This window comes from Conger conger, chromosome 14 (assembly GCF_963514075.1).
Source record: "Conger conger chromosome 14, fConCon1.1, whole genome shotgun sequence".
Taxonomy (NCBI): domain Eukaryota; kingdom Metazoa; phylum Chordata; class Actinopteri; order Anguilliformes; family Congridae; genus Conger; species Conger conger.
This window is the reverse complement of record NC_083773.1, coordinates 13,100,786-13,112,541: the sequence shown is the minus strand read 5'-3', so window position 1 is coordinate 13,112,541 and position 11,756 is coordinate 13,100,786. Positions and strand designations below refer to the sequence as shown.

At 42.4% G+C, this 11,756-nt stretch overlaps 1 protein-coding gene across 1 annotated transcript in view; it reads right to left on the bottom strand.

Moving 5' to 3' along the window:
• adamts9 (ADAM metallopeptidase with thrombospondin type 1 motif, 9) overlaps positions 1-11,756 on the bottom strand; it is a 53,980-nt gene that overhangs the window by 20,752 nt on the left and 21,472 nt on the right. The window contains exons 25-29 of the mRNA XM_061219441.1: positions 9,199-9,306; positions 8,757-8,924; positions 6,729-6,998; positions 5,406-5,567; positions 4,794-4,970 (exon numbers count right to left, since the gene is read on the bottom strand). Coding sequence (XP_061075425.1) covers positions 4,794-4,970; positions 5,406-5,567; positions 6,729-6,998; positions 8,757-8,924; positions 9,199-9,306 — 885 coding nt within the window. The remainder of the gene's footprint in view (positions 1-4,793; positions 4,971-5,405; positions 5,568-6,728; positions 6,999-8,756; positions 8,925-9,198; positions 9,307-11,756) is intronic.

Genomic DNA, 11,756 nt, shown 5'->3' with positions numbered 1-11,756 from the left:
TTCCGGACAAGTTGCATCTTTAACTTGTCAAAGTTATGAGTCTTTTTATAATATGTATAATAACATATAATTGATACTTTTAGTGCATTTTTGTTTGGTAGTTTAAAAATGGTAAGGTTTTTTTCAGTTTAGGATTATTCCACAATAAATTGTTTCTGTCTGAGAAGCTTTACGCATCTTAAATGTTTAAAATGGTACACAAATTGAAATTAAATAGCCAAACATCATTATGTACAGTGCTGAGTATATTACCCCTGTGGGAGGAACAAAGCCTTGTTACACTGTCAAAAATAAATAATAATAAAAAAGAAACTGGTTGAATGTTTGAATTGTAACATGCTACTTCAATTAAATAAATACAAATAATGTGTCTTCAAAATTTTGTGTAAGGTAATTAATCAAAGGCACGACTGTTGTTGTTTTGTTGCGCACATGACGGCAGCATGGTGGTTGAATTGAAACACCCGTAAGAAAGTCTTTCGAGTCCGGTCTCGCCTCCCAGATGTGGGCCACATGCAGGAGCGAGGTATGAAAGGCCTCTTCACCCTCCGCCAGTGATTTACACACTGAGAGATACTGCTGTGGGTCTGACCTGAATAATCCTCTCTCAAAATGCAGCTGGGAGGAGACCATCCTTTGTGAACAAGAGGGGCCTTTTACACTTTAAGCTTGCAGGCAGCGTTACACAAGTCTCCCAAGTCTATGTAGTGTTTCACAGAAAAAAAGGACCCAAAAATAAACAGATGAATAAATAAAACGGTGCTCATTGCAGTTTATTTTGCTCCGTAAATGCACGCCTGTTCATGAATGCAAGAATGGTGAATATAATAACATTTCAAAAAGGTTTAAATCATAAAAAATAACAGAATATAAGGTAAGCTGCCAGATTTAAAATATCATGCCATTCTACCGTCATCATATATTATATCAGTATCGTATATATCAATATCAGGCTAACATATTAGCCATTTAAACTCTCCAACTATTATTAATTTCCAACTGAGAATTAATTGCTAAATACGTTAGCATGTTCTCAATCTTGTTTGTATAAAATATGAAATTTTACAGAAAGTTTACACCAAATATGATACATTGAAAAGAGTATTGTACAACGTAAAATGCAATAGGTACATAAAATATTACCAATGAATGCAATATAAATGAAATGTTGGACACACTCCAAGTAGACGGCAGAGTTTAGTATCATAGTAAAGTTTATTCATCACTAAACTAATCACTATTCTAAAAAACAAAAAAAAACCCAAAACAAAAAAAAAACAAAACAATAGAAATAAACAGCATGTTTGACAGCACCATTCTATTTCTTGGGCAGCATGTCCAAAGTCAATGTTCTGCCTCTGAAACAAGAGACAGAGGCATCTCAGTCACAGAGGCCCTCAAATGCTGGAGCTTCCTGGGACCCCCAGTGAGGAATTTCCATCCACGCTGATTAGACGTGTGGAGAAAGTCCTGCTCCCAGTTCAAGCGCGACCTCTGACCTCTGTTTTTATTCCTCTCTGGCGGTTTGGTTGTCTGGTTTGGCTGGTGCGGCAGGGGGACCGGCACGGCCACGTTCTCCACCGCTCGGGGCCAAAGCACAACCACAGAGCCTGCATTTCCAGCCTTCGCAAGATAAAGGTCACCGTCGTGTTTGAACACGGACGGAGCGGGAATGTGAGAGGAATCCACTCAAAGCACCAATAAGCAGCCATGTTCAACAAAAGTTCACCTTTGCCAAAAAACACTTGGGAAAGACCTTTTCTGGAGAGAAATAGTTCAGGAGAAAAAAAACAGACGTGTTCCACACAAAAGCGAATGAATGCTGTGAGCACTCCCATACAACAAATGGAAGTCATGTAATCTGATGGTTAATGTAATGAATGAGTGTCAACATTGCGAATGAAACTGACCACAAGAGGTCAATGAGCTGACAGAAAATAGCACAGAAAAGACAAAACAATTCAATGTTCTCAGTGAAAGTATTTGAAAGTATTTTGGACACAAATACTCTTTGCACAGCATGAACATTCTGGTTTCATGTAAGGTTATGAAAGCCCTACAAATGATAACTACACAGCCTGCACTACAACCAAATATTGTTCAATTTTCATTAAGATTTTATGGATATATGTGACACTGAAAAAGGTACACCTTTCTAATTTTGAGAGATCTTACTAAATAATAAACATAGTCTACATACGTATAACATCCTATTTATCTTAAATACCTTCTATGCTTAAAAAGAATAGATCCTTGCAAATTGGAAGACCGCTGTCCAGTGTCTCTGGAATTGAATGACCTTACAAATATTTTCACATTTTCAGTAGAGATTGGAAGCCATTTTTCATAATACTAATATTTTTTTATGTTTTCTGGACTTTTCAGGATTTTTGTGGACCTAAAATTAATGGCCAGTGTACATTGGATGCCCCCCACCAAGATTTCATGTAAAACATGGAAACATACAAAAAAGGATACACACAAGTTTTATGATATTCATAATATACCCAATTGTATAAGTGCACTAAACTGGTAGATATTACCTCATCAGTCCACAGTGCAACATTTGGTTACATAACACACTTTCGGCCAGAATGATATTGCTACTTTAATTGTTATCTTTTTGACAGTGAACAATGCAAATTTGTATAAAATTAAATATTACCATTAGTCTCATACTGAAGTAAAAAATAAATACAAATAATTACATAAATATACAAAAAGTCCATAACACTGATAAACTTCAACTAATACTGCCATTTGGTTTTAGGTTCACACTTCATTTGAAGAGTCTGTAAATGGTCCTCAAACAAGTAATAAACATATTACTACCTAGTAATTATACACTCCAAAAACTGGAGTACTAAACAATATTTACCTCTGCATATTGTCTACAACTTTATAATATAAGTATTATGCATAGCAAAATAATTTGTCATTTGTTCTCGGTCAAGCATTCATTACTCATTTGAAGACGACAGTATTTGAAGACCCTTTAAAGAAAAGTGTGGCAGTTCTGTTTCTAGTTGAATCCGTTACAAACCACTAATAACCAGGAAGTTAAAGCTCCTTCAGAATTATCAGTCACAGCAGAATGTGATTAATCCTAACCAGCCAAGACACTGCCCCATAAACTGAGGAGGGCAATTTTATTTGAGAATGAGGTAGACACAAATGACTGGCCCAAGCACTGATCTTCAGAATTCTTTTAAAAATAATAACACTCTGGCTCCTCTGTCACAGGTTTTAACAAAATACTGCAAAGAGACATTTTCTCTTTAATGTTAAGACAAACAGGACTTTGCCAGAGAAAATGAAACTCTATTTGAAATGGTGATAACTAACTGAAATATGAGATACAATTTTGCCTATATAGAAACATTGCTCATTGTGATCCATAAGCGTCACTTTTAATGGACATAAAACATTTTACAAATTGAAAACATTAAGAACTACTTCAAAACCAAACTGTATAACTGATAATTGATGACATTTAAGAATTGTATGCTTACATACAAAAGAAATGTGCATGTCATAATAAACAACCATACGTGACCTTACATGTGATAAAGACTCTAATTATTTCAATGTTAAAATCTTGTCTCCCTTGTTCCGTAAAGAAGCACCATTTAGTTCATGTAAAAGTTCATGGCTAGTTGAAATGTGTTGGTTTTGTTTTCAAGTGAGGTATGGTAGAGCTTTTTTCACATGGATTGATTTACAAAGTTTTGATCAACAGATATTATTTACAAATTAATACAGAAATATCTAAGATGATATTAATATATTAATACACAACACCTTTTGAGTAAAGTGCATCAAATTCTTTTTAGGTATGCGAAAGCTTTTATGAGTTTTTATATTATCAAATGAGCAGTGACCTGAAGAATAGCCATACTTAACGCTAAACTGTGCAACCTGTAAATGCATTATGGCTCCACGGAATTCAGATGAGAAAGCAAAATAAAAATTGGATTTTTAAAATTTGAAGCAAAAACATGAGACATATGACATAGATTTCTAACTAGAAATTAGATTTTTCCAGTAAACAAATAATATCAGGAGAATGGAAACAGCTCCTGGCAACATCTACTTGTTGAACTGTGTTGCCAACTAGAAAGCCACTCAAAGCTTTGTTTAAAACAATAATATGCCCATGACATCTTCAAACATCTGCACAAACACCTATTTAGAAAACCAAGAAAATGGAAACAACTGGTTGGGAGTAAGAAAATAAGCATTTTTCTTGGTATTAGCCATGACGATAGAAAATCAAACTTTACCAAAATATCCATATATTGTATAAACAGTGATTCAGGATTGAGCAGTCATGGACATTATCACAGAGTACCCTTGGCAATAACTATGTTGTGAGAGTAATGCTATATACACCAGAAAAGAAATCTCTTAATAAGTAATAAATTACCTTTTCAAAAATAATATTTTACAAACTCAATTCATTCTGAAACACAACACCAATCCTGAATTAGTGGATTACGTAAAAAAAACAAAAACAAAACAACAACAGCAAAAGGTGTGCATATGGTAAAAGCTGACAAAAGATGCGATATGTTGTCAGTTGTGTGTCTGTTTTGAGCTGCGTGTTAAGTGCAACAGTAGTACGGTTGCTGCCTGTCTCAAAGGCAGTGCCCCGGGACAGGCACCGGGGCCGGGCGGATACAGTCTAGCATGTAAGTGCAGTGAAGGCTCCGGCCCCAGCGTGTTGCGTTTTGTCTGTGTTGCTGCGGTTTGCGGTGGGAGACACTGTAAAGTACAAATGTTTACGAGCGTACCGAGCTCCAGGGGTCCGCGCTCCAGTGGGGGCTGGATGGACAAGACTGAGTATTGCACTGCTCTCTGTCGGGAGGTTTGTCGAGAATTTCGCAGCTCAGATCGTTAAAGCGCTCCCCGTTGGGCCGCTGACACGCCACCAGACGCGTCTTCACCCCCCCTCCGCAGGGCTTGGTGCACTAGAGCCAGAAGAAGACAAAGAGCCGCGTAAACCAAGAGCGGGCAGGGCGACACCTCGCCCCGTCTCACCTGTCAGCTGCCCGTCTCCATCTCCAGGGAAAGACAACCTCGCTCGCCCTCTGCCACTACTCCCCCTCAACCGGGAGAGAGAGGTGTGATGGTTCTCGATAGAAATGTTAGCTTTAAATAGCGCTCAGCTATTAGCGAATAGCACTAAATGAGTCCTGAACTACTTAGAGAACAAAACACAGGTGCTAATCTCAAAGGCTGCTGGAGGCTATCTGACACGTCACATCTCTGACATAACTATTGGCTGGTTACCGCCCTCACAGAGCAGCTACCGGATTACTGGTGTGGCAAAATCAATGGTCTGTAATTCACGCCAACTCTTTTTGGCTGGTTGTGACCCGCGGGAGCGCGTGACAGCCTCTCACCTCTCCCCAGTTCCCGTAGACCCACTGCGGGCAGGCCCCGGATTCGCAGGAGCGCTGTTCCAGGGGTCGCGACCTCTCGTCGCAGTTGTTGGCGGTGTAGCCGTTCTCGTCCTGACAGACGACGACGCGCCTCTGGAAGCCTCCCGCGCACGTGCTCGAGCACTGCCACCAGGGGGAAAAGAAGCCAATGAGCTCGCAGCTTTATTCAGCTGCACGCAGGACTCGACTTGCTCCGGTCTATTATGTAGGTTTTAGGCTCGGAGGAAACTGCCATTTTCAATATGCAAACGTAAACTGACCTGTTATGACAAACCCTCTGAGATCTGCTCTTGCACGGAGAGTGAGGCGCTCTCTCTGGCATGAATTTTTTACTGATGCTGCACAAATTCAGGTGCTGGTTTACATAATAGCGGAGCTCAAGGCATCATGCCTTTTGAGGGACACAGTCATGCACCTTTGCATTTCTAATAGTTACAATTACTGAAACATCTTGGATTCTTGAGCAATATCAATAAGATTTGAGGCCGTTTTGTTGCGTCGTCTGCCTCACAATATCAAGTAAAGCGTGAAACAGCGTGATGGCCAACTTTCACAAAAGATCAGGAAAGCTCCGTAACCACTTTGAAGAAGACCATGCAAGAATGATGCTCAGAGGGCGTGTAGTGTAATTAAGTTGGGTTTTTCCAGAAGGTTCTCACAAAAGGCAGCATAAGAGATTAGTAAAGGGCAGTAGAGAGCCCAGCTCAGCAAATATGGGAGAGTGCACAAGAGGATGGGAGAACATTAACACCCTGGGGCAAAGGTGCAATTGCTTCCATGGCAACTGCCTGGGAACACAGTGGCACTTTGATCCAGGGATGAATAAATATAAATACTATATGTGGAAAAACACAGGTACCTCCAGGTATGCGTGAGGGAGAGAGACAGAGAAAGAGCCAGAGGGAGGAGAGAGAGAATGGGGAGAGAGAGAGAGAATGCATAAAGCCTCACAGGCAATCACTGCTACTCCAAAGCACCTGTGTTGCCTTAAAACGGTTTAAACCAAATCTGTGACACCAACATATTGCATTGTCAAAGCTTTTCTGACAGAATTGTCGATGAACCTAAATTATCTGTGGCTTAGATAAAGCCCTTTTTCCTAGAAATGTTTTCCCTTTCAAAACTACAAATGTTAATCTTACAAACTAAGGTATTGGTCTTGGCGATTGGTGAACTTTTTTCTTTAAACAAGCTTTTACAAACAAGCATATTCATTTTATTGAAAATCAAGGAGTAGTGTCACTGGAGCATCATGGTGACATCACAGTGAAGGAGGACACTCACCGCTCCCCAGGGCCCGGTCCTCCACTGATGCGCCTGAGTTCGGCCGCTCCGCGCGGAGGACCCGTGGGGCGGAGGCCTCTTTCGCGGGTCCCCATTGGTGGGGAAGTTGCCATGGTCACTGGAGCGTGTGGGGCACTGGGACATGGCACACTCCTGCTCGCTCGCTGGGCGGTCGTCTGGGTCACACTCACTCACGTCCACCACCTGCTCGTTGAAGTTCACACACACCACCTGTCGCGTGGCTTTGCCCAGGCCACAGGACACCGAGCACTGCAAACACATACAGACACACACACACACACAGACACACACACACACACACACGCAGACACACACACACACACATAGACATACACACAGACACGCAGACACACACACACACACACACACAAACACATACACACAGACACGCAGACACACACACACACACACACAAACACACAGACACACACACACAAACACAGACACGCAGACACACACACACACACACACACACACAGACACGCAGACACACACACACACACACAGACACGCAGACACGCAGACACACACACAGACACGCAGACACACACACACAGACACGCAGACACACATACACACACACAGACACGCAGACACACACACACACACACACACACAGACATGCAGACACACACACACAATCAGTTAAGATTAAGGTTCAGTCAAAATGTCTCATTAACTTGTCATGTGGATTTCAAAATAAATCCCTGTAGATCTTACCAGATCCACAAATGTTTAAAGGAAAGACCTGCTCAACTAACTTTCTACAAAATGCTTTTTTAAATCAGCCAGCACAATTATCTGTCCGCAATTTCAGTTTTTAAAGCTAAACTTCCAAAAGCTAAAAAAAAAACTAAAAGAACTAAAAGAAAAGTGAAATACAATACTTTAAGTGCTAGATTCAGAGACCCTGTTTAAGATTAGTCCTGGACTAAATTGAGCTCTTCAAAATGTAGATGACTTGGACTAGGCCTAATCTGCATCTGTGAAACTGGCAAGTCACTGACAGAATTGTGCTTGCATCCACTATATGAAACAATTAGCTCACATATATGAATAGATTTTCTTCACAGAGAAGGGCAGGCTAAATAATAAGCTAAATAATAATACTGACATTTGGTTGCACTTGAACTGCTCTGGAGAATTAGAATAAGCATTTCTCCCATAAATTAAAGGGAAAAATAATATTAGCCAAAACATGTATATTTAGTATTGGTCAGGTGGTTATCACTGGAGATAAAAAGAAAAAAGCAAGCAATATCTTGCCATGAGTAACACCAAAATAAAAAAATAAAAAACCTCAAAGAAAAAACACATTTCATGGATACACACGCAGCATCCAAACAAAATATTCTGAGAGAAAGTGCCCACAATGTAAGCACTCCAACGATACTTGATTTCCTGTTTCATTTGAATCAACCTCTTGAGTAAAAAAGCGAATGTGAGTCTGTGGCTTGAAATGACTAGCATCCTGTGACCGGAGGTCAGCGAGTGACTTTGGCATACATAAGAAGGGAGCCTCCCCCAGCCATGTGCATGTACCGAAAACCCGAGGTCTGGGAGTTTTTGCTTGTGCTCTAATTCTGAGGAGAAACATCTGTAAACAAATATTGGCCCTCAAAGCCCACAGCCATTTGCCTCGATTCTTTCCTCAGAGATTTATAACAGCAGTGTGACTGCTTTCAAAAGTTTGAGCAGCACCAGCCAAAGTTAAACAAACTATGAAATGAAATGACAAAATGAAACTTAAATGCCATTGAATTCCAATATACTTCTATACAAAAATTAGTGTCACGCAGATTTGGATGAGCCATGGAATAAAACCATTTGTGAAATTAATCACATTTAAAATGTCAACCAGTGATCTATATATCACCGTCTTGGACAACACTCCTGTGATTCCAGATCCATATCTGACATCTCAAAAGAAGGAACACTGTGTGAATGCTGTGTGCCAGCTGGACTGTTCCAGACGAGGTTATAGAAAGTGCACTCTGGGGCTCTTACCAGTGTCCATTCCAGAACCTTCCACTGCCCGCAGGACACCACCATGCACACCTCCCGCGCTGGCGGTTTGGGGAGGTGGGCACAGGCCGACTCCTCGGCCACGCCGCCCTGGCTGTCCCGGCAGCTCACGTAGCGCATCCTCGTCCCTTTGCCGCACGTTGCACTGCACTGTGGGATAGGACTCCAGAGTCAAATCGGGGCTCCTCACAGAGAAGATACACCTCCCACCCCCAACCTCACCAGGCTTAGGCAAGAAAAGCCGAAAACAATCATAACACAACCATAACCATATGCAACCTGATATCCCATTAGGATTTGACATGTAGAGTCTCATCTAACCTCAAAGATCAACTTGTGCTGTTATTGACTAATATAAGCACGCTCATGCTTGTTGGAAAATGATTCATTCTCAGCAGGATTGTAAAAATAGGTGTTCCTTTACCTGCGTCCAGGATCCGAAGCGCCACTGGGTCACGTGACCAGGGTAAATGTGTGCCTTTGTGTCGGGGCTGACGGGCTGAGCGATGGCACACTGTGCGGATTCACAATCCTAAAAAAAACATGCATGCGTCAATCACAACCCCTCAGCAGAAACACCCTGTTATAAGGATGCTCTCATGCAGCAGCTCCACTCTGTAGAGGGGTAAAGGATTAGGAGCAGCCCCACTCTGTAGAGCAGTAAGGGAGTGGGAGCAGCTCCACTCTGTAGAGCGGTAAAGGATTAGGAGCAGCTCCACTCTGTAGAGTGGTAAAGGATTAGGAACAGCTCCACTCTGTAGAGCGGTAAAGGATTAGGAACAGCTCCACTCTGTAGAGCGGTAAAGGATTAGGAACAGCTCCACTCTGTAGAGCAGTAAGGGAGTGGGAGCAGCTTCACTCAGTTGAGCGGTAAAGGATAAGGAACAGCTCCACTCTGTAGAGCGGTAAATGATTAGGAGTAGCTCCACTCTATAGAGCAGTAAAGGATTAGGAGCAGCTCCACTCTGTAGAGTGGTAAAGGATTAGGAACAGCTCCACTCTGTAGAGCAGTAGGGGAGTGGTTACACTGGGTCTTGGACAGGGCAGGGCTGGGCATGGCTTAGACTCTGAGGGGAAGGAAGGAATGCTCTGGCTGTGGGAGACACTATCAGCTCCTTCACACTGGTGATAAAAATCATGGCTACAAAGAGCACCAGGCTTCCATTTGGACAGAGTGTTTGCATCTTTTTGGACTGGACTGGATTTTCTCTTTTTTCCGCCGAGTTTCAGGTGGAAGTGCTCTGAAACACAAGCTCTAGTCTGACAGTGCTGAGTGACTGGCTGACAGGAGAATCATTTACCGGGCAACCTTGTACCCAGCTTCACGGCTGGCTGGTTGGAATCACATAGAGGTGAAGTGCCTTGTTAAGGGTCAGCAAGCTTACGGCTGTGCTAGGAATGAAAAGTGGGGCCTCCCCTGAACTCATTTCCCAGCATTGCATTACTCTGCTCTGGCAGGCCCAGTCACCATGGCCCTGGATTGTCAAGAAAAAGACAATCGGTCTCTTGCCACTGTCATTTGGGTATTATGAATATGAATATACTGAGGTCGCACTCACAGTAAGAAGTACTGTGCGATACTACCAAATGCACATCACACACAACAGTAAAATAATTGCATATACACGCATATAATAACTCATTTCATTCACAGGAGCAGTGGCTGAATCTGCTCAGGCCTACATTTCTACAGCATTACTGTGGGCTCTGTTCACCTGCTGGTAGTTATCCAGCACTGCTATTTGCCATAATCGCCCTGGAAGTCACTTTGACATCTGCTAAAAGAATCAACGCTAATGCAACGCAAAGGCTTGTCTTGGTAAACACCAATATGACACAATTACCAACCACACAGAACGTGGCGTCACATAAAATGCACAGAACATAATATGAATAAGCATTTAAAATAAGAAGCATGCAGACAGCTGCAAGAGCAAAAACGGTGTTGGCATAAGTCGTGTCCACAGCTATGACTGTGTCCTTCTCCCGAGGGCTAGCATAAGCTTAGCGCTGCAGTGGAAACTGCTCCCCTAGTGGTGAGTCTGCGGGGCCCCTGCTAAGGGCCAAGCTGGGCTCTGTGGGGGACGCTCTACTGGAGAGAGACTGTCAGAAATGTCTGACCCCGCCGGCTGTCCCCTGTCCAGACAACACGGCTTTATTGGGACCAGATGGCCATGGTGCATGCTGGGTGACTCCCTGCCCTACAGACGGGCATTGCCTGAACCCACCTCTCAAACGTGGGAGACCTCATAAAGAGATCAACAGGAAATCACTGGCCTTACCTGAGAACCTTTGAGCACCTATTTCTTTAACCGTGTGGTATTAATAATACCGAGGATTTTCTGAAATACCAGGGATCTCTTCTAGGTCTTTTTTGATTCAAATTTTTCACTCTCCATTTGGAGTTCACGACCACAGGCGTGTCATTTAGGGACGTGAGGATTAGTACAACCCGTCCTGCAGAATGCATAAAGCCAGCTGACTGAATCTTTTCACATTGCAATCCACAAGCTAAGCCACTGCATCTACTGTGCTGGAGGACTAGAGAGTAGACAAATCAAACACAGGTAGATTGAGAAATACCGGATTGGCCGGGGAAGTCAGCAGTGAATACTTAATCCTGCTGACTGAAACCCTCCCTCCACAGTGCCAATTATGTCTCTCCCTGCCTTCTCTAACAACATAATATTCACAGTAACTTTTCCACCTAGATCATTACCTTAACTGAAACCTGTTCAACCCGTTGAAATTGCTATAGATTTCTTATTACATTTCGGTTATTTGCATTCTATCATTGTACCTTGCTGGCCAGCAGAGGATGGGCTGGTCCACAATACTGTGGCAGGACTCCTCCTGAAATTTATTCCCTATGGGGAGTTTTTTTCACCCCTGTTTGAGGGTTTTTCTCCACTAGGGATTTTTCTCCTCATGTGCTTGCGATTTGGGGTTCAAGCCTGGTGTTTGCCCTTATGTTATGTCTGT